This window comes from Corythoichthys intestinalis, chromosome 3 (genome assembly GCF_030265065.1).
Source record: "Corythoichthys intestinalis isolate RoL2023-P3 chromosome 3, ASM3026506v1, whole genome shotgun sequence".
Classification (NCBI taxonomy): Eukaryota; Metazoa; Chordata; class Actinopteri; order Syngnathiformes; family Syngnathidae; genus Corythoichthys; species Corythoichthys intestinalis.
In genome coordinates, this window is record NC_080397.1 from 12,379,166 (window position 1) to 12,405,879 (window position 26,714).

General features: G+C 38.0%; 1 protein-coding gene across 1 annotated transcript in view; it reads left to right on the forward strand.

Moving 5' to 3' along the window:
• The first annotated feature begins 9,665 nt into the window (after window positions 1-9,665).
• bco2l (beta-carotene 15, 15-dioxygenase 2, like) overlaps window positions 9,666-26,714 on the forward strand; it is a 39,336-nt gene continuing 22,287 nt past the window's right edge. Inside the window, exons 1-5 of the mRNA XM_057831954.1 lie at window positions 9,666-9,703; window positions 17,398-17,575; window positions 17,737-17,948; window positions 21,906-22,021; window positions 22,091-22,193. Of these exons, the coding sequence (XP_057687937.1) occupies window positions 9,676-9,703; window positions 17,398-17,575; window positions 17,737-17,948; window positions 21,906-22,021; window positions 22,091-22,193 (637 nt within the window). The 5' untranslated portion in view covers window positions 9,666-9,675. The remainder of the gene's footprint in view (window positions 9,704-17,397; window positions 17,576-17,736; window positions 17,949-21,905; window positions 22,022-22,090; window positions 22,194-26,714) is intronic.

Here is a 26,714-nt window from a genome sequence, read left to right on the forward strand (position 1 = left end):
TTACCAAAAACTTCCAGTTAAATTGACTCATTGAATATCAGTCATTGAACATTCGTATCATTCCTATTGGGGCTGTCCTTATCCGATCACGTGATCGTAAATTGGGCTGATCGCGCCATTTTTCAGATGAATTTTCGTAATCGAGTGGAGAGGATTGGGTTTTTAATTACAAAAAATATAATTATACGTTTTTCTGCTTCATGCTCGTACAGTCCCTCAACCTCCCTTCTGCTAAGCACTGGCCAAACCGTCCATCTTGCGTTTGGTACTTAACATTAACAGTGGTTGTAGCTTCATCTTGCCAGAGAAGCTTGGTAGCTTTATCAAAGGCCAAAATGTCTCAATCATGGTTAAACTTGTATAAGTGTGCTGTGGAACTCATTGTGTAAATGAGAGGCTGTTTTCAGCAGCATGAACATCAAACCGTGAGTGGATTTGAGTGGACACACTCAATAAAGACAAGCATTTTTCTATATTATTCTTGTTTTAAAATAATTCATAGTGTTACAGTCACGTGTTTGGAACTTTTGTTAAAAAAAAACAAAAGAAAACTTTTTTTTTTTCAGTATCGGCTCGGGACTTTGTATCGGCAGATTATAAAAATCAGGTGACTCTGACTCGGGTGCAAAAATATGAGATCGGGACATCCCTAATTCCTATTGTTGATAAATTTGATTGAAGCATTCACATATTGCCAAATGTTTCACATATCAAACAAATGTTTGATCAAATTTGATTTGATTTAAATGATAAAGTCCCATTAAATTATATCGACACGTTCAACATCACTCTTTCATATAGTTCATTTTATGTTTGAATGACGAATTTGCTTTTGAACATCTTCACTAAGCATTTAAAATTTGAACTTTAAAAATCCCACTAAATCCCACTGACACATGCAACATCACAAATTCATATAATTCCTTTTTCAGTTACATTCAATTGCCACGTTTGCATTTGAACATATTTACACAATTTTTTTTTTTTAAATAAAAAAATTCCATTATAACCACCTTAGACACATTCAAATACAAGGTTCATCCTTATCCATTCACATATTATATAATTCAACATATTAGCAAAATGCTTTTCACGTGCGCACATTTTGGACTGAAATGTCACCATCAGCGTGATTGCATTGCCACACGACTTCTCCATAAATGTCATGATCTAATTATCATCAATAACTGAAAACAAGCTGAGCATTCAATCAGCTCACCACTAGATGGGACAATTTGTCTGTGTAGTTTTGTTTCCTTTTTCTTCGAGTTGAGAAGAAAACAGAATTATTACTGGAAAATGCCAAAGAAAGTCTGACATTTTCCCGTTTCATTTGCCATGTTGGACTCAGGCGACCCTCTTTTTTTGGCTGCGTGGAAACAGATGAATCACGACAACAAGAGAATAAGCCGAGATAGTCCGCATCCCTCTGTGAGTTCCTCAGCAGCCCTGATATGCAATTAATTGAAAGCTAATTAAAATTCTTCATCAAATCTGCCAGACATTGTTGTGCTTATCGCTGTTCTGTGTCCACAATACATGACCCCCCCCCCCCCCCCCCCCCCCCACTACTTTCCACCTCACTGTGTGATGATGATTAAACCTCTTGTATTCATGACATTGTCGGTGGGCAGAAGAGCTACCTGCAGCACGGAGCATGTGATGGATCTACCGCAGTCCTGGCCAACCTTTGGAAGGCCCCCTCTGGGCTTTTGTAGCAGCTTGGTCTCAGCCTGTTTTACCTGTCAGGAACTACTGCTGAACTCTCTGTGACTCTCAGTGTTTATGGTTGCTTTCTATCTATTTGTGGCAGCAAGGATTGCCTTTCAATGATAGCTCCTCATACAGGGCAAAGGGATTGGTATCAACAAATATCATGAGTAAGCGCTTCAGCACATTGTGCGGCGTATCAGTATGTTCTTGGCCACTCCTTAGGTTCACTAAAAGGCTGAATATAACTAAACTGTAGGCTATCTGGGATTTTTTTTTTTTCTGTAATTAGAATTTTACTTCACCTGCTCTTAATCATTACTAGCGGTATGGCAGCGCATACTACTTTTGCTGGGTCGTTGGGGCCAATGCTTGTTAAATCAACATACAAGGAACCTCAAAATTAGGGCTTCTCTATTATTATTATTAGGGTTGTTCCGATCATGTTTTTTTGCTACCGATCCGATCTCGATCATTTTAGTTTGAGTATCTGCCGATCCCGATATTTCCCGATCCGATTGCTTTTTTTTTTTGCTCCCGATTCAATTCCAATCATTCCCGATAAGTTTTCCCGATCATATACATTTTGGCAATGCATTAAGAAAAAAATGAATAAAACTCGGACGAATATATACATTCAACATACAGTACATAAGTACTGTATTTGTTTATTATGACAATAAATCCTCAAGATGGCATTTACATTATTAGCATTCTTTCTGTGAGAGGGATCCACGGATAGAAAGACTTGTGACTTTGTATATTGTGACTAAATATTGTCATCTAGTGTATTTGTTGAGCTTTCAGTAAATGATACTGTAGCCATGCCCAAATGCATGATGGGAAGTGGAACCATGACTGTGCGTAGTGCTACCAATTGATATATCTTCTCTGCGTTTGCAAATAACATAAGGTGTTAAGAAAAAGATCAATTGTTACATTGCTTCGCCACATTGCTTCCCATGATATTTCATAGGGAGAGGGATTGTAAGGCTTTAGCCAATTAAAAAAAGGCTCCAAAGGCTGCCAAAATTCACTCTACTCAATTTACGCTGCCTTCTATCTCTCTATATAGGTAAAATGGCGGCATTACAGATTGAGCGCGACAATGCGTGAGTGGGTCGTGCAACGCATGCATTAATTGCGTTAGATATTTTAACATGATACATTCAAAAAAAAAATTTAATTACCGCCGTTATTGGGATAAATTTGATAACCCTACCTTAAGCCTAAACTAAAGACTCTGGATGAGTGTAACATATTATGTCTGTAACGTTAAATACAATTAGAAAATGATTTAATTAAAAAATATACAGTATATATATTTAAAAAAGGCATGGCCGATATTTTTTTGCCGATTCCGATACTTTGAAAATGACGTGATCGGACCTGATCGATCGGCATCTCTAATTAATATTATTATTATTATTTTAATGTATGCTGGATGGATTTATCGAGCAGTATGGCATTGCTCGAGTGAAAAAGTGAAAATTGTCATTTTCTATGCAAGTTTTTTCAATCAATCCATCATCTTCCACTTGTTCCGGGGTCGGGTCGCAGGGGCAGCAGCTTTAACAGGGAAGCCCAGACTTCCCTCTCCCCAGCCACTTCAACCAGCGGGATCCCAAGGCGTTCCCAGGCCAGCTGAGAGACATAGTCTCTCCAGCGTGTCCTGGGTCGTCCCCGGGGCCTCCTGCCGGTGGGACATGCCCGGAACACCTCTCCAGGGAGGCGTCCAGGAGGCATCCGAACCAGATGCCTGAGCCACCTCAGCTGGCTCCTCTCTACGCGGAGGACTAACGGTTCGACGCAAAGTCCCTCCCGGATCCAACATAAGGCGCCAATGCTGCAAACTCTGTCAAAGGAGCACTGCCTGGATTTGTGAGACATGCAATGTGGACCTGTATCTCCAGCCAGAGAAGAACTACTACTGGAAGTTCCACCAAGGCCTCTGAGGAATCAAAGACTAAAAATATTTACTGTGTATATAGTTTTCATTTTATGGCCTGTTTTGCACATTCAGAGGAAAAGTAAGCTACTTTATTGTAAATGGTTATTATATACAGGTATATACTGTATATAAATAAAAAATGTGTACATATATATATATATGTATGTGTATACATGTATATATGTATGTATACACACACACACACACACATATATATGTATGTATGTATATATATATATATATATATATATATATATATATATATATATATATATATATATACATATATATATATATATATATATATATGTATGTATGTATGTATGTATATTCACTATTTTGCACTGTTCGTCTCCTGTATATAACCTGTTTTGACCATAGTATGTAGAAAGGACAAAGCCGCCTATCACCATACCTGCTGTTTTTGTTGAATTTTCAAATATAAAACGATTCAGTCTCATTTTTTTTCTGTTGAATGTGTATCCTAACAAGTTGAATAAATATTATCACGCTTCAAAACATTTTGTTTAGCATGTTTGGTTGTCAATGGGTCATACATCTTCAAAATTTTGACAAAAAAATGTTTCTTTTTTTTTTTTTTTTCTCGGTCCAAAATGTTGATTATTATTGGCCAATGAAGAAAACAACAGTTTAAACATGAAGGTTATGGTGTCCTGAAAAAAGGGACCCAATCTGGCCATTGTGAACAATTTTTTCTTTAAAATATAAAGGCAACATCAAAGGCATGCAAATTCCGACAAAATAGGGTCAGGTGTTAAAGGGCCAAGAAGATACCCAAAAGCCTTCACATGCTCTGGAAAAGAGGATTCTTACCGCTTGCTAATTGGTAGTTATGAGTAAATCCTGTTCATGTGCTTTTGCTGTTGTAACAAAAAAACAAAACAAAAAAATTGACATGGATTTCATTTTGGTTTGTTGTGTGTCTACCTGAACATTTTAACTACCACCTGGTTAACAAAACTAAGAGTTTTATAAATGTGTACACGACGTTTTGATGCTGGCGTAAAAAAAAATAAAATAAATAAAAGTTTGATAAATGCCGGATCATTGCAAAAATGCTAATTCACATCTGCAGTGCCTAGGCAGGTAACCCAACAGAAAGAGCATGATGGTTTTTATTATTTGTAAGTAATTAATATTTTACATTTATTACTTTTCGTGTTTTTCTTTAGTTTTCATTGCCCAATAGGATTTAGATCAGGGGACGTCATGATTCAATTAAAACTTTGTTCCAGACACGTGGTCCATTTTATTAACCATAAGAAAAAAAAAAAAGAAAAAAAATACAGGCAAACCTCGATTGCAGCGGTATATATACATGTCTTAATAAAGAATCAGTCAGGAAGCTCCAGCTAGTACATAATGCTGCTGCCAGAGTCCCTACAAATAGTCGTTGCCCAACCCAGAGGTTGTGGATTCGATTCTCCCCCCTGATGAACTCGTCTAAGTATCCTTAAGCAAGATACTGAACCCCACGTTGCTCCTGGTGCTGCATCACCAGTAGGTAGATGAGGAGAAAGCGCTTTGAGGGCCTTAAAAAGGTGGAAAGGCGCTATACAAGTGTAACACCATGTATTATTTAGTATAACATTAGATTTTGATTGGACTGAATTGATTAGGAAGATACTACAGTATATTGAATAATTTATTGAAAATGTTTGTGGAGCCCTTCTCCCAGTTCAAATGGATCATCTTTTCCACCAATCCACATTTTTGCTTTTGTTATTTAATTACAGCTCGACATTTCCTGGCATTTTGGACCTTGAAAGTACACGCAGCAAGGAATAAGCCGTTTAATTAAATCTTCATATGCGCCTCGTGCTCCGACTGGTCTTCAGGCAGGTCTTGTTCTTACTTGCCAGATTTCCTCTTGACTCATGTCAAGAGAGTGCAGCAATGCCGCGTGAAGACGTTCTGCTATGAGGAGTTATTATTTATTTTTGATTTCCTACGCCGGGACGTGCTGCTACATTTAATATGAATGAACCTCAGCAAAAATCTGTTCTTTCTGCTGTCTTTCATGACAGTTTGTGGAATAAGCAAAGACCTATTTTGTGTCGCAAAATTGATTGCAAAGAGATGACACAGTGTGTTTAGATAAGATAAAAAGCAACAGTAACTTGGTTACGTGTTACAGATATAACCTGAAGACCATTAACTCATTGTCCGCCATTGACGGCGATTGATTTCTAGTCCATTTGGCAGTTAACGATTGCTGACAGTTCAAATGGATTGCACGTTCATCACCGTCAATTGCAGCTAATGAGTTATGAACCTCTATCTTTTCTTTTCCGTTGGAATTTTTATTCATTTAAAAATAAGATACATCTGAACAATGTACAAAAACAAACCGCCTCCTCCCACACCTTACAAAAAAAAAGACATTAAATCTTTATTCTGACGTGAGAGCTGCAGGCAAGACGTTTCTCCACACAAAATATGTGATTCTCAAACAACAACCTGAACTCATATATCACACAAAGAATGTACAGTATGTGGCGGGATGCCACTCTTAACTCTGCACTGATTATTTCTTTTTACAATTACTTGTTGGTATAATAAAATCCTGTATGGCTCTTTGGGGGAAATACGCACAGGCTTTAAAATGTCACTTTATAAATTGCCGGTTTTAACATTGCAATGAGGATTCGACACCTGCACATTCTAGCAAAACAAACAAGCTGATCTTTAGCTTCACTACTTTTGAGACAAACCCTTTATAAGGCAAGTGAGTATTTTTAGTAATTAAAAAAAAGAAAAAAGAAAATAAACAAAAACCTGGCGTCTACAAACACAGACATGACATTACAAACATGTGGGCTACACTTGTATATCACTAAGACTTTAATTATTATTATTTTTTTTTTTTTTATTCAAATAGAGTATAATACAATAGAATAGAATAGATTACAATAGAATACAATAGAATTTATTCGTTATTATACATATTACAATGAGATTAAGAGTAGCAACTCTGTTTCAGAGCATCGCACAATGAATTCATGATAATAAAACCACTACACAGTGTACAAAGGAGGTAGAGTGTTGATGATGAAATGAATAACTAGATTGATAACCACAAATCATTAATAGCAGCAGACCCCGATAATTGTAGTAGCAGCAATAATAATGCAGCAAGGTCAATATATACATATATATACAATATATAATTTTGTCATTGACAAAATTATTGGCACCCCTGGAATTTTTTCCAGATAATACAGCATTTCTCACAGAAATGAATGCAATTACAAAAGCTTTCTGTATGAATTTGTTTATTTCTTGGATGTGCATTGGAAAAACACAAAAAAGCTGAAGAGAAAAGCCAAAATGTACACAAAATGGGCTGAACAAAATTCACCCTCAACTCAATCACTCAATATGTTTCGTGAACTTCTCAGATGGAATTTTAGACCACTCTTCTATTGCGAACTGTTCCAGGTCTCTCAGATTTGAAGGGTGCCTTCTTGCAACAGTAATTTTGAGATCTCTCGATAGTGTTCAATATGATTTAGATCCGGACTCATCAATGGCCACCTCGAAATTCTCCACCACTTTGTCTCCAATGATTTCTTGGTGCTATTGGAGGTATGTTTTGGGTCATTGTCCTGTTGGAACACCCATGACCTCTGACGAAGACCCAGTTTTCTGACACTATAGCCTACATTCCAGCCCAAAACATTTTGATAGTCTCCATATTTCATGACTCTTGCACACTGTCAAGCCACCAAGTGCCAGAGGCAGCAAAACAACCCCAAAACATTAATGGACCTCAACCATGTTTGACTATAGGCAATGTGTTCTTTGCTTGTAGGCCTCATTCTTTTTTCTGGCACTGGTCACTGGTCTGCAAACATTTCTTGGTGCTATTTTAGGTATGTTTTGGGCCAATGTCCTGTCGGAACACCCATGAGAGGCCCAAAATAGTGTCAATATTTCATGACTCCTTGCACACTGTCAAGGCACCCAGTGCCAGAAGGCCTACAAAGAAAAGAACTCAGTGCCTATAGTCCAACATGTTGGAGGTCCAATAATCCAATAGTCCAATAATCACTTCCGCCTTCATCAGAGTGTCCAGAGTGTCCAGAGGGAAGTAGTCGCCGAAACATGTCAGGTAAATTGTCTGGGATAAAAGAAAAAATTAACTAAAAATGATGGTCCCATTGTTAAAAGCAAGACATTCAACTAATTAACCCTTATAAGGAATACCTGTGAATTGAAAACCATTTCACTACCTCTTGAAGCTCATTGAGAGAATGTCAAGACTGCAAAAATGTAATCAGAGCCTATCAGAGGGTGCCTATGTCAAAGATATTAGAATATAAAACACGTTTCAGTTATTTCACCTTTTTGCCAAGTACATACTTTCACATGTGCTTTCATAGTATGATACGTTGATTGAGAATCCAAAATGAAAATAGAAATGAAAATAAAGAAAACACACGAATGAGAAGGTGTGTCCATGTTATAACTAACCCTAACCATATTATAACTAACCCTAACCCTAACCCTAATACAAACAACCCTAATACAAACAAATAAACAATAAAAAATATATATAATTTAGAAAATAAAAACAAAAACATAAAGGCTGAATGTTATGATGGCTCCAAGTTGATTTTTTTTTATGTTTGTTTTTATTATTTTTGATTTCCATGTATTAAATTTTTTGCCTGCCATTGACAATTATATCATCAAACTCAAGTAAACAATCATTTTAAAACATATTTTCTAATTAATAAGTACAATAATAAATTAATAACATGTTCATAAAAACATAATTAATCGAATTAAAATGAAAACAACATTACAAACACTTTGGTTATGGTTACCAAGCTGATTTTTTTTTCTTTATTACTTTTTAAAATTTCATAGTATTTAACTCATCGCCCGTCACTCACAGTTGCCATGTTTACAGGGAGCCAAATATTCCAATTACAATCGGAATATTTGTTCAAACCGAATAAATGTGTTCCATATAAACACCTCCTTCGGAATGAACAGGCCCAAACCGAATGGAATTTCATTCCGTTTCACAGGGGTGGAATATTCCTTTTCCCAAACCGATTAGAAGTAAAATTATATCATGTAAACAGGGAAGCGGAATGGTGTCTGGTTGCGTTCTTTCTGCACATGCTCCGTACTGACGTGGTGACGTCACTCGGTGACGTAAGTAACGTCTCTTGCAACATGGCTTCCAAGCACACGCACAGCGCACCCACACAACTTTTTAAATGAACGGCGTGTCATTCTGAAGTTTTGTTTCCACTCGAAAAGTTAAAACAGCAGCTGATCTGACGATCGATCTCCATGTTTTGCAACGTGACGCTTTGTTTTGATTATTCTGCGCATGTCAGACGGCAGTTGTCAAACGTCCTTTCGGAATAAAGGCAGACACATGTAAACGCTGGATCGGATTAGATGAAGTGACATGTAAACAGCTGATCTGAACATTTCCATTCGGAATGATTTGAATCGGTATGAACAAAAGTCAGCATGTAAACGTGGCTAATGATAGACATCCAATTAATTCAAGCTAATGGGACTGGCTGTGAATGCTCATCTTTCAGTACCATTGACAGCGCTAGACGTCCAATCTGTTTTGACTGGGGGGGTGAATGAACAAATGTTCGCAATGGAATGGACGTCTCTTGCCATCAATGAAAGCTACCGAGTTAAATCAGTACCCTATAAAGCATTACGGCTAGTCATGTGGATCTCAACCATTCCGTCCATTAAAAAAAAAAAAAAAAAAAAAAAAAATCATTTATAATGTACTGTATTATGTCATTCAAGGGAAACAGTAGGAAGAGACTTGAGACATTTTTATGAGCAGTGATTTGATAGCGTGACTGATGTACCTTAGTTTATATCCACTGAACAACTCTTGAACTTGGCTCGGATCCCAGAGTCCAAAGGCTCTCCTCTTCAGAGATTCTGTAATAAAGGTGCAGCGTTAAGTCTCTTTCAGTGCGCACAGAAAGCGGCCAAGCATGTCCAAGACCACAGAGCCCAAGCCAAGTGAGTAGACACCATTGTATATCAGCGTGATGGAATTGGCAATTTGTGAATGAAAGATTTGAGCAGAGGCTTGGCATTTTTCTCGGGGCAGATTTAATTCATTTAGAGCTTCATTTCGACAAAAAAAGGGGAAAACGCATAAAGGTATTCACTTGACATTTAGGATAAATCAGAATAACAATATCACTGGTCAAAGGGTACCTGTCGACTTTTATTACTACGCGTACACAAAATCATATACTTGGAAGCACTTCATGGGGCGTAGAATCACAAATCTAATTGTCTCTACTGGGTGAAATGTGGGTTTTTATCATGAAAGAAAAACATCAACATCTTTCAAATGATTGTTGTGATGTCCTAACTAAAGAAAAATCGAATGACCGAAATTGTCAAATCACTACTTTATTTGCCAATGTGCGCTGTCAGGGAACTGAAGTTTATAGTGTTCAACCGAAGTAGGAAAGGTTTGTAATCTAATTTACTTTTAAGTTTTTTAAGAGTGTTCCAACATGTATCCAACCATTGTGCCTGTTTTCTATATTAGGAACAATCATGACACAATACCAGAAAAAAAACGTCCAATAAATATAGACACTGGATACAAGTGTACACACCCTTGTTCAAAAATCAGGTCAAATTACATTACTCAATGTTATTGTAATGTGGTGGTTGCGATTACTGCTTTAACGCATTGACAGCAATAACGTCCAGTCCACAAGGCTGGCAGCGAATGATCGCTCCCAAACCTCCCAGTCAAATTGATTGGACGTCAGTGGGACTAAAACAAGATCATTTACTATCAGCCAAATGGAACTCAACCCTTTAACCTAAAATTATTACCGTTAACTTTAGATTGTTATTGACAGGGATTATGTCTGTTTTCATTCAGATTTTCAGATTACATTTCATTAAATTTGTTTTTAAAATGTAATTAATTCATAAATTTAGGAAAAATAAGAAGTAAAAATACTTTAATACGATAATAATAGTAGTATTTTCACAAATTTAAAAAAAAAAAAAAAAAAACTAGAGGAGCGCACAGAGAGCGGACTTCCGCTTAAGAAGCCTAATTCTAATTTCTGACCTTAAACCCTTTCTCTTCCTGTCATATTACCTACCCTCCTATTACCTACCTACCCTACACTCTTCCGTTTCATATTACAAACATATCCTGCAAGTTCGAAAATCCCTTTATACGTTCTTGAGTTATCTTGAATGTAAACATACCGGGAAAAAAATGTGTATATGAACACCCTATTTTGCAAGTTCCTCCACTTAGAATCATGGAGGAATATGATTTTTTTTTAGGTGCATTTACTGGACTGTCTCAGAAAATTAGAATACACAATATTCTAATTTTTTGAGACAGTCCTGTATACTGTGAGAGAGATAATCTAAAAAGAAAAATCCAGAAATCACAATGCATGAGTTTTTAAACAATTTATTGGTGTAATACAGCTACGAATAAGAATTTGAACAACTGTCTATCAGCTAGAATTCTGACCCTGAAAGTCAGCCTATTAAAAGTCCACTTCCACCCCACACAATCAGAAAGACTCATGTAACATGGTCAAGACCAAAGAGCTGTCCATAGACACCAGAGACAAAATTGTTCACCTCCACAAGGCTGGAAAGGGCTACGGAGCAATTGCCAAGCAGGTTGGTGAAAAAAGGTCCACTGTTCGAGCAATCATTAGAAACGGAAGAAGCTAAACATGACAGTCAATCTCAATCGAAGTGGAGCCCCATGTAAGACATCACCTCGTGGGGTCTCAATGATCCTGGATGATGAGGAATCAGCCCAGAACTACACTACAGGAGTTGGTCAATGACCTGAAAAGAGCGGAGACCACTGTTTCCAAGGTTACTGTTGGTAGACTAGATGTCATGTTTTGAAATCATACAAGGCATGGAAGTTTCCCCTGCTTAAACCAGCACATGTCAAGGCCCGTCTTAAGTTTGCCTATGACCATTTGGATGATGCAGAGTAGTCATGGGAGCAAGTTTTGTGGTCAGATGAGAGTAAAATAGAACTTTTTTAAATTCCACTAACCATGTTTGGAGGAAGAAGAATGATGAGTTCTATCTCAAGAACACCATGCCTACTGTGAAGCATGGGGGTGGTAGCATCATGCTTTGGGGGTGTTTTTCCGCACATGGGACAGGACAAGTGCATTGTATTAAACAGAGGATCACTGGGGCCCTGTATTGTGAGATTTTGGGGAACAACCTCCTTCCTTCAGTCAGAGCATTGAAGATGGGTCGTGCCTGGGTCTTCCAACTTATTAATGAACAGAAGCACACAACCAGGAAAACCAAGTAGTGTCACCATAAGAAGCACAACAAGGTTGTAGCATGGCCTAGCCGGTCTCCAGACCTAAACCCAATAGAAAACCTTTGGAGGGAGCTCAAACTCTAAGTTTCTCAGCGACAGCCCAGAAAACTGACTGAACGTTGGGCCAAGATCCCCCTGCATTGTGTGCAAACCCAGCGAAAAACTACAGGAAATGTTTGACCTCTGTAATTGCAGACAAAGGCTATGGTACCAAATATTAACATTCATTTTCTCAGGTGTTCAAATACTTATTTGCAGCTGTATCACACAAATAAATGGTTTTTAAAAAATCATACAGTGTGATATCTGGATTTTTCTTTTACATGATCTCTCTCACAGTGGACATGCACCTATGATGAAAATTTCAATGATTTCTAAGTGGGAGAACTTGCGAAATAGCAGGGTGTTCAAATACTCGTTTTCTTCACTGTACATATATTTAAAAAAAACAAAAAAAAACAGACGGACGGACGGACGGACGGACAGGCAGGCAGGCAGGCAGACATAACAAAATACATAACCTCCGCACTTAAGGTTTAGTCTACTGGCAGAGGTAATAAATAATAATATTAAGGTTAACTGCGGAAATTACCCAAAATAATCACTTGCCTTATAAAGGAACGTCTATTGCCACCAACGGCACTGCAACAAGCCATTTTGATCAGGCAAATATGCTACTTCCTCAATAAATGCTGCGGTAATTGCAATGAAACATTACCTTGTTGACATTCTAAGAGTCTAGCAAAGCCTCCAGCATTTATCGCTGCACAATTTGTTATTACAATTGTCTGTGTTATTAGCATCACAACAACAAACATTTATTCCCTTCACTCTATTGTCGGGCATATTTAGAACTGTGTAATCCTGAGCTCAGCACACATCACACTAACGGCAACAATGATTAGCTTTTTGTTTATCGCATGAATCTGAAGCAGCGGGTGGCCATAGCGCGCAAAGTATAGGAATTGCTTATTGATGGCAGATAATGCAGGAGAATGAGCTGGTGTCACAGCCCTGGGATCCATGCCACAGGAGCACGAAGTGTTATATAATCTCACAAAGGACACAATAGATAAAGATTTTCTCACTTTTCTCACAATTTTTTGGACACTTCATTTAAGAGTGCTGGCACTAGAGCACTTTAGTAGTAGCAGTACGACAGTAAAAATACATTTTTGTGCTCAAATGTAATATGTATTTTTCGTAACGATTATAATTCCACAACAGCATTAAAAATAAAATACATGAACATAATGGATTTAGTTGATATAATTTAGATCCATTGTTATTATTTTATATACTTAAGTTTTTAACTTTGCGTATATTATTGTGGTTATTGTTGTTTATTGAAATTCTACAAGAGCCATAGAGCTGTGAATGATCAGATTTTTATAATAGAAATGTTATCAAACTATAAATAACTTAATCTGTTTTATTATTATCAATATTTTAAATAATATTGTTAATAATTTTTTATTCCTTATCCTAACCACTTACCCTTATCATCAACCTTAATATACAACAATCATAATATCCGGAGTCCTTATAGTAATAATAATTATAGTTTTGTAGTATTGGTAGAACACATTATTACTATTTATTATTAACACATTATTACATTAATTAGATAATTAAAATGTATGATAGATTCCACATTAGCCTATGGTCCTCTTTGATGAAAAAAATGATCTAATATACTGCAAAATTCCGACTATAAAGTGTATCGAAACTATAAGTGGCAGCCACCATATATGTAGCATAGGATATTTACACCAAAAGACATGCAGCTCTGTTGCCTGTAAAATCCATAAATAAGCTGCAGGGTGCGAAAACGGGAAAAAGCAGCTGCTTGTAGTTCGAAAATTAACAGCATTTCTTATTATTTCACTTTTAAAGGCAAAACTTCCCACAATTATGCAATTTATCACGTAAAAAGTTTAAAATAATTATCATTCCTCAGGCAATTGCAATATGCTTGTCACGCTTCCAGGGGCGGAGCTACCAGGGTGGCATGGGGTAGCAACTGGCACCCTAAAACAGTGATGCCCAACCACCGGGCTGGCGCATTTGCTACCGGACGGTAGAGAAATAATAAATAATTTGTTAACCACCACAATCTGGCCTGTGCCTCCTATAGATCAATATGCCTGTCTACTGTATTGACTAATCCGAGTAGAAATTTGTGTATGTCACTCACTAGTGGTTGGCCGCCATTACTGGGTTTGCACACCTATATCAGCCCATCGTCAGTCAATGTAAACAGTAACATCAGCTGCTGTAGGCTGTGTGCTGCGGGACAGCATTTTTTATGGCGAAAAGGCCACCTGATGAGCCAGAAGAGGAGCCTACAACCAAGTCCGTTCTGCATATTTTGCAGGTGGTGGTGTTAGTAAGGATCCTTATAACACTTGGACGTTTTTGTAGTGTGTACAAACGATTTCTTAGCAAACTCCTGATTCCTATACGTGTATACATCTGCCATTTGTTGACACTGGAGGTGTCACAATTAATCATTGTGGATCAATATATTAATTGAATGTAATTTGATCAAAATGATAAATGATTATAGATTCGATATGCTGTTTCGTAAAAAAAAAAAAAAAAAAAAAATCATTAGAAAATGTTTCATCAACAAAATTGTCATAAACATCAAAACTGATATGTGGGTCCGATCACGTCATTTTCAAAGTATTGGAATCGGCAAAAAAAATTCGGACATGCCTTTTTTAATATATATATATATATATATATATATATATATATATATATATATATATATATATATATATATATATATATATATATATATTATATATATTATATATATTATATATATATATATATATATATATATATATATATATATTATATATATATATATATATATATTTGGGCTGTCAAAATTATCGCGTTAACGCGCGGTAATTAATTTTTTTAATTAATCACGTTAAAATATTTGACGCAATTAACGCACATGTCCCGCTCAGACAGTATTCTGCCTTTTGGTAAGTTTTACAGCAAGGTTTTTTGTGCTGTCTAACAGTGAACTCTTGTGGTCGCTTTGCGACATGGTTTATTGATTTCTTGCCAGTTCAATATGGCTGCACGACGTCTCGGGCTGACGCCTACGTTGTAATGTTGTGCTTATATGATCCTTGGACAAGATTTGTCCGTAAGTATGGTTGTTGTGAAGAATGTACATATTATGTTAGTAAGCGAAATGTTATATTTTTTGTATGAGACGCTTTTTGTTTATGTTTAGTGAACCTGTATAGCGTGCTAAGCTAACGTTGTTACTAATGCAATGCTTTTGTACTTTTTTTTGTAGTTTCACTACGGTCTAAAGAGGACAGTGGTTTGAGGCAATTTTATTAATATATCAGATGAAAAAGGAAGAAGTCTGATTATTAAGGCGTCGTTGACTAGCTGTCTAGCTTTGGAAAAAGTAGACGCTTCGGAATGAGGACAGCATAGACAGATTTAAATGACAGTAGAGTGAAATGCCCACTACAGTCCTTATGTACCGTATGTTGAATGTATATATCCATCTTGTGTCTTATCTTTCCATTCCAACAAATTATTTTACAGAATATATTTATATAATTTACAGAAAAATATGGCATATTTTATAGATGGTTTGAATTTCAATTAATTGCTATTAATTACGATTAATTAATTTTTAAGCTGTAATTAACTCGATTAAAAATTTTAATCGTTTGACAGCCCTAGTTTTAATATAAAATTACTATAACTTGTAACTATAACATTTATCGTTTAAGAACTACAAGTCTTTCTCTCCATGGATCACTTTAACAGAAAGAATGTTAATAATGCCATTTGTGGATTTATTGTTACAATAAACAAATACAGTACTGATGTACAGTATGTTGTATGTATATATCCGTCGTGTGTCTTATCTTTCCATTCCAACAATAATTTACATAAAAATATGGCATATTTTAGAGATGGTTTGAATTGAGATTCATTGCGATTAATTACGATTAATTAATTTTTAAGCTGTAATTAACTTGATTAAAAATTTATATATATATATATAATATATATATATATATATATATATATATATATATATATATATATATATATATTTTTTTTTTTATTTATTAAAGCGTTTTCTAATTGTATTTAACGTTACAGACAAAATGTCTTACACTCATCCAGAGTGTTTAATTTTGGCTTAAAGTGGGGCTGTCAAATTTTGCATCAACGGAGGTAATAACATTAAAATATTTAACGCAATTAACGCATGCGCTGCACTACCCACTCACGCATTGACGCGTTCAATCTGTAATGGCACCGTATTAAGTATACATAGAACTACAAGGCAACGTAAAATGAGTAGAGAGAATTTTGGCAGCCTTTGAAGCCTTTTTTTAATCGGCTAATGCCTTACAATCCCTCTCTCAATGATCAGAAATATTGTGGGAAGCAATGCAGGAAAGAAAGGTAGTAGTTGATCTTTTTCTTAACACCCTATTATAATTCCCAGCGCTGAGAAGATATATCAATTGGCACCATTACGCATAGTCATGGTTGCACTTCCCATCATGCATTTGGGCAGAAGTTAAATGGCTGAATTATCATTTACTGAAAGCTCATAAAACTCCACTAGATGGCAATATTTAGTCACAATATACAAAGTCACATTTCTCCTTTAAGAATTACAAGTGTTTCTATCCGTGGATCCCTCTCACAGAAAGAATATTAATAATGTAAATGCCATCTTGAGGATTTATTGTCAAAATAAACAAATACAGTACTTATGTACTGTATGTTGAATGTATATATTCGTCCGAGTTTTATTCATTTTTTTCTTAATGCATTGCCAAAATGTATATGATCGGGAAAAATAATTGGGAATGATTGGAATTGAATCGGGAGCAAAAAAAAAGTAATCGGATTGGGAAATATCGGGATCGGCAGATACTCTAACTAAAACAATCGGGATCGGATCGGGAGCAAAAAAACATGATCGGAACAACCCTAATACGTACTTTTTATTGCTTTTGATAAATTGGAACTGATGGTGCTAAATGTCTTCATAATATTATGTTAAATGAATTGAAGGCTCTTGAATCGAATCGTCGTAGAATATTGTATCATTGTCCAAAGAATTGTTAATGTATTATACCATCATGAAATATTTGCCACCCTCAAAAAGTGCCAGCCACCCTCTCGCCACCCCATCAATATTTTTCATTCTTCATGCTTTGCACAGTGTTTATTGTACTTGCCGTCTTCTGTGATTTTTTTTTTTTTTTAATTGTACTCATTGGGTGACATAAAGAGGATTGTTGGAATAGCAATTACAGTTATTGTGATGACCGTTTTAATACAGTGTCCAGCAGGCAGAGATGCCCCCAGGCCAAAGGTTTGGAGAGCGTGGCCCCTCTGGTGAGCACTGTGGAGGAAAGCCCTGACCCCATCGCCACCACCATCAAGGGAACGATCCCAACATGGATCAATGGGAGCTTCTTGAGGAACGGTCCAGGAAAGTTTGAATTTGGCCAAGACAAGTACTGTGTCATTCATTGTCTGCCATTGTAGACGATAGGCGTCCATTTCGTTTGAACTGGGCTCCCTGGGACTCCCAGTTCAAATGAAATGGACGTCTATTGTCGTCAATAGTGTTGAAACATGATCGATCACTTAAACTCAAAAATCTTTCCCCTCTCAGATACACCCACTGGTTCGACGGCATGGCCATGATGCACAGATTTCACATCAGCGACGGCAAAGTGACGTACACTAGCCGCTTCCTGCGAAGCGACTCGTACGTGCAGAACTCAGCCAAGAATCGTATCGTGGTATCAGAGTTCGGAACGCTGGCCATGCCCGATCCTTGCAAGAATATCTTCGCTCGCTTCTTCTCACGTTTTCAGATCCCAAGTATGAGCAATTTAAATGCCTTTAGTGTAGCCTAATGGCATTACTGAATACATTATATATACCAATGAAGCATGAGCACAAAAGCAGATGTGCCACATGGCTGCAGGCAACGTAAAACAGATGAAGAGCAAAAGCTTGTCTTTCGGAGTTTGTGTGCATTGAATAGGCAGTTTACACAATTGTGACAGGTGCATCGTAATGAAAAAAAGTCAAGATTTATATGTCAAAGGAAACAAAAAGAACCCTCTCTTAAACCACCAGTTACTACAGAAATGTACACTATCCCTACTGTGAAACATGGAGTTTGTATCCTGTTATAGAACTGCAGCATTTAAGAAAACATGGTTGTTGTTACAAAGCAAAGCCCTGAATATAATATTCGTATTATTTTCCTGGTCCATTTCTCATCGCACCGCACAGCCCCACACTTGACCGATTCTCACACTTAGAAATGAAAAAAAAAAATTAAAAAAAAATTGCTCTCTTTCGATTCGGATTCACATAATTAAAAATCAGGAAACTTTGGCTAGGTACATAGTGCAGCTCCCAATGCACAATTCCGATTTTTTGTCATTTGTTTTTTTGGTGTGCCCGTTCAGACTGCCTTTGTCCATTGAGCCCCTTCAAGTATTACGCATGCGCACGAATTCGCAGTCCAAGACGCACTGAGCAAACTGACCCGCATATGCAGAAGCATCAAAACAAAAAACTAAGCACTGTGCGTGTATGATGCACAAACACAAGCCTCATGTGTGTGCGTCAGTTTGCCTCGACTCGGCCCCTGTAAGCACTTCTGAAATATTCATTCATTTGGCGCACAGTAAGAAACGGAGCATTTTCAGGCTTATCCTTTTATTCATTGTAGTTTGTTGTGACTGTGGTCAAGCTTGTCTTCTGCGTAGTAAAGGCCGAGTTCACGCTAGGCGCTTAGGCTAATGAACAGCTACAGTACATCGCTGGCGTCTTGCGTGCTGCTCTCGCTCTTTGCTGACATAATTGCTGCATGAATTCCGATTTGGGAGACCTTACAGTTCAGACCGAGCCACAATCTGGAAAAATGTAGTCCAGATCGGATTTAAACCACATACGAAAGTGACCCAGATTGGATTTGAAAATGGACTGGCAGTAAATGCTTATCTTTCAGTGCCATTGACAGCACCAGGCGTCCAATCCAGTTGCCGTCCAGTCACCCCTTACAGTCAAAATGGATTGCACGTCTAATGCTGTCAATGGCAGCCAATGAGTTAACAAGGAAGTGACCCAATAATGCCCCCAAACTAATAGAAAGTGACTGAAAATCTACAGGAAGTCTCCCATGGTACAAAAAGCAAATCATCCCCACTCATTTTCTCCAGAAAATGCATTTTCTAGTTTATCACAGACAATAATGGACAGTTCAACGACCTTTCACCTTGACCTAAAGTTTAACAATATTAAATACAGCGGATTTGACCCAACCACGGCCAAGCATTGCATAACAATCAAAATCATAATCCATAACCTCCTGTGCAGGGATAACTTACCTGAATCACGTATTATTTTGTTCTAAATTCTTAATAGTGATGAGGCCTTAATGTTATTTAACTGCATACATATACCCAGTCGAAAGGACTGCAAATTTTATACCAAACTATTTCTAGTTCAATCTACAAACCGATGTTAAAAAGGTTCATTCAGGCAGTGCTGTTTATTGAAAAATTTAATAATCTACTTTCTTTATACATTATATCATAGATGCATTGCTCTTCATGGTTTGATCTAGATTAGAATGAATGGAGTTCCTGATGCGCACTGCCCTGAGGCCAATTATTTCATATTCGCTGTGCAGTACACTTCAATCGTTTGCATTCGAAATCCTAATCTGAATGTGAAACACAACATATGGATTTGCTAGTTTTTGTTAGTTTCCATTTTTATTGAAATGACTATTTACAGTTCTTAGCTTTTAATGCATTGGGTTATTTGGCAGGTGCAGGATTCAAAAAGAACAAACTCATAAAACTCAACAAAAGATGACATTTTTAAAGAAATTTATTCAGTCATTCAGAGTCCATAGCATATGGTGATGAAAATAAGTATTTGAACACCTTGCAATTTTGCAAGTTCTCCCACTTAGAAATGACAGGCGGGTTTGAAATTTTCATGGTAGATGCTTGTCCACTGAGTACAGTGTAGTGTCGTGTAAAGTAGTCATTTGGTACAGTAGCCTTTGATTACAATTACAGAGGTCAAATGTTTCCTGTAACTTTTCACCAGGTTTGCATAGACTGAAGCAGGGATTTTTCACCAATGCTCCACACAGATCTTCTCTAGATCAATCATGTTTCTGGGCTGTCACTGAGAAACACTGAGTTTGGATTTACTCCAAAGATTTTCTATTGGGTTTAGGTCTGGGGACTGGCTGGGCCACGGCAGAACCTTGGTTATTCTGGCTGTGTGCTTCGGGCCGTTGTCATTTTGGAAGACCCAGTCACGACCCATTTTCAATGCTCTAACCGAAGGAAGGAGGTTATTCCCGAAAAATTCACAATACATGGCTCTAGTCATCCTCTCCTTAATACAGCACAGTCGTTTAGTCCCATATGCAGAAAATTACCTCCAAAGCATGATTTTACAAACTCCATGCTTCACAGTAGGGATGGTGTTCTTGGGATGGTAATCATCATTCTTCTTTCTCCAAACACTATTAGTGGAATTAAGACTAAAAAGTTCAATTTTGATCCCGTGTGATCACATGAATTTCTCCCATGACTCCTCTGGATCATCCAAACGGGCCTGGACATGTGCTGGTTTGAGCAGGGGAAGGTTCCATGCCATGCATGATTTTAAACCATGACGTCTTAGTGTATTACCAATAATAACCTTGGAAATGTTGGTCCCAGCTCCTTTCAGGTCATTGACCAGCTCCTCCTGTATTGTTCTTAGCTGATTCCTCACCATTCTTTCATCATTCAGACCCTGCGAGGTAGATCTTGCATGGAGCCGCATTACGAGGGAGATTGACAGTCTTCTTCCATCTTCTAATAATTGCTCCAGTGGTGGATTTTATAACACCAAGCTGCTTGGCAATTGCCCCGTAACCCTGTCCAGCCTTGGTGTCTTTGGACAGCTCTTTGGTCTTTAACCATTTCAGGAATTGGAGTCTTTCTGATTGTATGGGGTGGACAGGTTTTTATACGAAGCTAACTGCCTCAAACAGGTCAAAAAGTCAGACTCAAAAAAGTCCACCTACACTCTACTTATTCGTTGGACTTTTTAAAGGCGACTAACAGGTCTTTGAGGCTCACAATTCTAGATAATAGACAGGTGTTCAAATGCAGCAGTATAATACAAATACATTGTTAAAAAAACGCAGTGATTTCTGGATTTTTTTCTTTAGAGTGTCTAAATTGTCACTGGACAAGCACCTACCATGAAAATTTCAAATCTGCTCATCATTTCTAAGTGGTAGAACTTGCAAAATCGCAGGGTGTTCAAATATATTTTAGCCAGTTTAATGAACATACATACATACATACATACATACATACATACATACATACTGTATCTTCTTTTAATTAGTTTTTACTTATTTCAACTGATTTTTTTTTTTTTACTATTACCATTTTCATGATTTTGTTCCTTTTCAGTAATGATAATCAGCTTGCGAGTCTCCTCTTTAAAAGGTGAAATGCATTCTCCCTATGGAGTTTTAGTCCAGAACTCAGCAAGCACATGAATGTCTAATCTAAAACTTTCCTTTTTCTGAAATTCCTTGCTGTTGGGAATTTCTTGAATCTATAAATCTTTTAGTGCAGCTTCTTTTAAAATATTTGGTGACAGGGAGTAGTTTTCAGACTGTTTTATTGTGCTTTTTCATAGAGTAAGTAAGGTAAGTAAGATTGTAACTCACCTTTTAAAAACACTACTATTGTTATAAACACAGCTGTATAAATTGTAATTTTGTTTCGTCAACAGAGGCCACAGACAACGCAAGCGTGCATTTTGTCAAGTACAAGGGAGACTTTTACGTGAGCACAGAAACAAATTACATGAGAAGAATTGACCCTCAAACCCTGGACACGAAAGAAAAGGTAGCCAGACAGCACACTCTCGCCATGGTTTAACCACAAAGATGCAAATTTTGTGCATGTCAATCTTAGGTGGACTGGAGTCAGTACATTGCGATCAATGCAGCAACAGCTCACCCACATTATGACCGCCAAGGTGCCACATACAACATGGGCAACTCTTATGGAAAAGGAGGTAGCACACCTCAACATTTAAATGCACAGCACACTAAGCGACTGACCACCACTGAGACCTTACATTGTGCATTTATAGCCTTTTGCTGTCCCTGCATTACATTATGACGTATACTACACCCTCTTTTTTATTTTTACAACCTTTTTCCTCTAAAGTGGTGACCAGTCAATCACAGAAATGACAGCCCATAATAAAAACATCCATCCATCCATTTTTTATCGCGTTCTCTTCAGGGTCAAGGGCGAGCTGGAGTCCATCTCTGCTGACTTTGAGCGAAAGAAATGTCATACTTCGGATTGGTCGTCTGACGATCACAACACGCCAAATGTACTTAACAGTTGCCATTGACAGCAATTGCCGTACAATCCATTTGAATTGGGAGGTCGGCAGCGATCGTATTATTAGTTCAAAAGGATTGGATATTAATTGTCATCAGTGGTAAAAAAAAATTGTTTAAAAATTGAAAGAAAAAACCTTTATCATGTGAAATCATCAGCAGAAAGAATACTGGTTAATAAATTGGATTTTTATTTTTATTTTTTTCTGATGTATAACAGCGGAGAAAAACATCAAAGCAGGGGCAGAGCTTAGGAGGCTGCTCAGGGTGCGGCTGCCCCCAGGTTCGGGCCTGTAGGGAACCTGATTGGCAGGCTTTAAGGGGGCAGGGTTGGGCAAGGGGAGTGTCTAAAACAAAGGTGAGATGATGTGCGGAGCAATAATATAGTTTTTAAGTCAGTGGTTCTTAACCTGGGTTGGATGGAACCCCAGGGGTTTGGTGAGTAAATCTTAAACCCGAGTTATACTCCCACGTTGCGATGACGGCGCAGCGACTACGGCGTCATTCGACATTCGATAGTTCTGCGGTGAGGGAACGCCTTGCTCTGTAATTCACCGCCAAGCCACTAGAGGGGTGTGGCGTTATGTTTGTACAGTTTTGGGGCATGCTTGTTGACTTCCGCTAGTCTAGTTTAAGGGAGAAAAAATAAACAATGCAAAGATGGAACTCTTGAAAGTAAATATTCTGCTCATCAACATTGAATAAATATTGAACATACAAATGTTGAGGGGCAGGCGACGCAGAGGAAGGTTTCGAGGCGGTCTGGCCGACTTTTGATGCCGCACAGAGACTCGGGTGGAGAGAGCTAGCTGTGGCGGCTAGCTTCAAACTGCCGTCGAGCACTGCGTTCAAGGTCTGCAAAGCCCTCCAGCCCGATTTGTTTGCCGTGTCCTACAAACAGCCAGTGGGAAGCCATAGCAGATTTCTGGCGTCTATGAAACTTCCCAAGCTGCGTTGGGAGCCTTGATTTTAACGTTATCATAAAAAGCACCGAGGCACTCTCAATCAGTGATGATGTATCGTGAGTGAACTGTCTTTTATTAAAAATTAAAGATAAAAACAACTCTTTTGACACCAAATCTGTGCTTTATTCTTCATATACTTGAAGTGTGACACGTAAATAAGTCACAGACTCACAGCAAACATACAGTGGGGAGAACAAGTATTTGATACACTGACAATGGGAAAACCCATTGACAGTGTATCAAATACTTGTTCTCCCCACTGTATGTACACAATAAATGATGAAGTGCACCAACCAAAACTACGACATAAAGTGATAAAAAGTTGGCAGTTTTTGGCCGACTGGGTCACCGCTTCGTGTGGCCACTCGATTCCGAACACACACGTCTCGGTGGTTCTTCCATTTAAAAAAATGTTTTTTTTTTTCAATCGGCGACCTTGCCATTTGGCAATCACAATGATGTCTTAACGAGACTTGTTTTTCGATGATACTCGCGTCGGCTTGGTCCATTTTTGCGTGTAGAAAATAATGTTTGATTCTATTCTGCAATGGCGGTGATCTCGCGCTGAACCGGAAACAACAGTCTGAGCGGACCAATCGCAGTCTGTTTCTGCCGTCTACGCGACGCGAAGGTTAGAAAATTCGAGAGGAGCGCGTCAGGCTACGGCGCAGGGGCGTAACTCGGGTCTTCCTTGACGGCGCAGGTCTGACGCAGAAGTATAACTCGACCGAAGGTCGGCGAAGGTAACAGGGCCCTATTCTCATACGCTGACTAAAGGCAATGTGTTGTTTTAGACTAGATTTTGGACTCGTTAACATTCTTTATTCCATTTCTTTGAACTGCTAGCCCTCTAATGGGAGAAGGAACTGGTTTGCTCAGTGGAAGGTTGACTCGCTCTTGGTATGAAGTAGTTTAGCAGAACTATTCAATTCAATTTTCAATTCAATTTTATTTGTATAGCCCTCAATCACAACAGAAGTCTCAAAGGGCTTTACAGAGGCAATATGATACACAATTAGAAATGAAGCAACAAAGATGAATAGATACAGTTCAAGTCCTGGGTATCCCCTATCCTTAAGACCCTCCATGCCGGCAAGGAAAAACTCCCAAAACTCCAGAGTCAATTGGGAGAAAAATGAGAAACCTTGGGGAGTACCACAGTCAGGAGAGATCCACTCCCAGGACGGATAGACAGGAACCCTAGAACTGCTAATGGGAATTAGCAAGCGAAGTCATAGTCCGTAAAAATACAGTGGAGTAAAGGAGCAAAAAGAGGTCCCTCTAGTCAGATGAGACGGGGGTAGCAGCGAGGACGTCTATCCAGCCAGGGGTCCGGACAGTCAGGAGGCTGCAGCTGAAAAACTACAGGCAGCGAGGACCGTGCACATAATAATTAAAAAAAAAAATTTTTGCATAATTTTACGCCATGAAAATAGTATGAAATGTATGGATGCAACAATAAAATGAGAACGTAGGCATACAAACAAAAAAGGAATAAGTGAAGTGAAATGAGTTTTATTTTCCAACTTGAAAATCAATAGCAAATAGTAAAACTAATGAAGTAAATTTGAAATTTGTAGAAAATTGAATGCAAATTCATCTAGATATTAGCTTGCTACCTAACCGATATCAGTTTTGAATTTGAAGAAAAAAATACCTACTCATTATTTATGATTTATGATATGCAGTTTTTATTGAATTCCAAAGTGAATGCACTTGTGAAACTCATGGGATTCTGAACTAAGGGTGGGAATCTCCGAGTAGCTCCGATACGATACGATTTGCGATACAAGACTCACGATAACGATATCACGACATGGCGATACAACAATTATCGATACATGGGTCAGGAAATCATTCTACAATATTTCACTACACATTTGATAACAGAAAAACAAGTTCTTTTCATCCTTCATTCCTTCATCACTAGTAGACGTCAAATCTGTCTGAAGTGGGAGGGTTGGCAGCGAATGAACATTCATTCGCTGCCAACCCTCCCACCTAGTTCTAATCCTAGTTGCCACCACCTATGGCTGTCGGTGGCAGCCAATGGCAAGCAATTAGTTAATTTTTGTTATGGCAGGCTGGGCGAACTGTGACCCGGAAGCTGATGTAGAGTAAAGTGGTATTTATTAAAGACAGGCAAGGTGTTGGATGGCTGGTGGGGTTGATGATCCAGTGAATGGCTGTGGCAGGCGGCGTTGTTCTGACAGGAGGCTTAGCTGAGTGGGTGTCCTCAAGGCAAAAGACAGAATCAATGAAGCGTTCAAAAACAAGAATCAAAAACCACAGGCTTTAGTTGGCCGATGTACCAATGTCAACAGGCAGAATCATCTGGCACCTGCTTACTACCCAGGCCGCTCCTTAAAAGCAGTGTTGATTGCTGATGAGCTGCAGGTGCACTCTCAGGTCTGCCAAGTTTTAACTGATACCATACGTCAAAACAGGAAGTGCTACAACAATAAAAGTCAGAAGAGTGGAGTGTGGGCAAGGAACACCACAATTTTAAGGCATCTCACATCATTTCCTGTTGATTTTTCGGTCAATTACTTTTCCTTTTGGGGCCTTTACGGGTCACTTCCTGTTGATTTTGGGTTACTGAAAAGGAAGTGACTCAAGAATGCCCCCAAATGAATAGGAAGTGACTCAAAATCAACAGGATGTAACCTATAAATGCCCTAAAATCAACATGAAGTAACCTGTAAATGCCTGCAAGACTTGGGTTTCAGTGCCATTGATGGTGTTAGATGTCCAAGCCAATCAAAATGAATTGGATGTCTAGCGTTGTCAATGGCAGCCAGTGAGCTAACGTAGACACTATTTTCATGGAAGATTTTGGTAGCAATCTGATGGTTCTTTAATTTTTTTTTTTTTTTTTTTAAACAGTGACACAGTTTTAATATCGATTTTTGGTGGGAGCAAAGCAATATCTTTTTGGGCTACAAAGCATTGTAATACATCACCTTTTCGATGTTTTGTCATATCCCTATCCTGAACCTTAAGCACCCCCCCCCCCCCCCCCCCCCCCGCTTGGCTCAAGGAGCTCATAGATGCTTATTGCACCTGGGCCCTGTTCGCACTTCTGCCAATGCACCAAAGTCAATATTTTCCAGAAGTAGACAAAATGAGTTGTGTTTTATATATGGATTTTGTCTCAAATGGAGAAAAGAGAAAGACAGCGACGGATTAAAGAGGTACAGGGAACGATAGAGTGTTTCT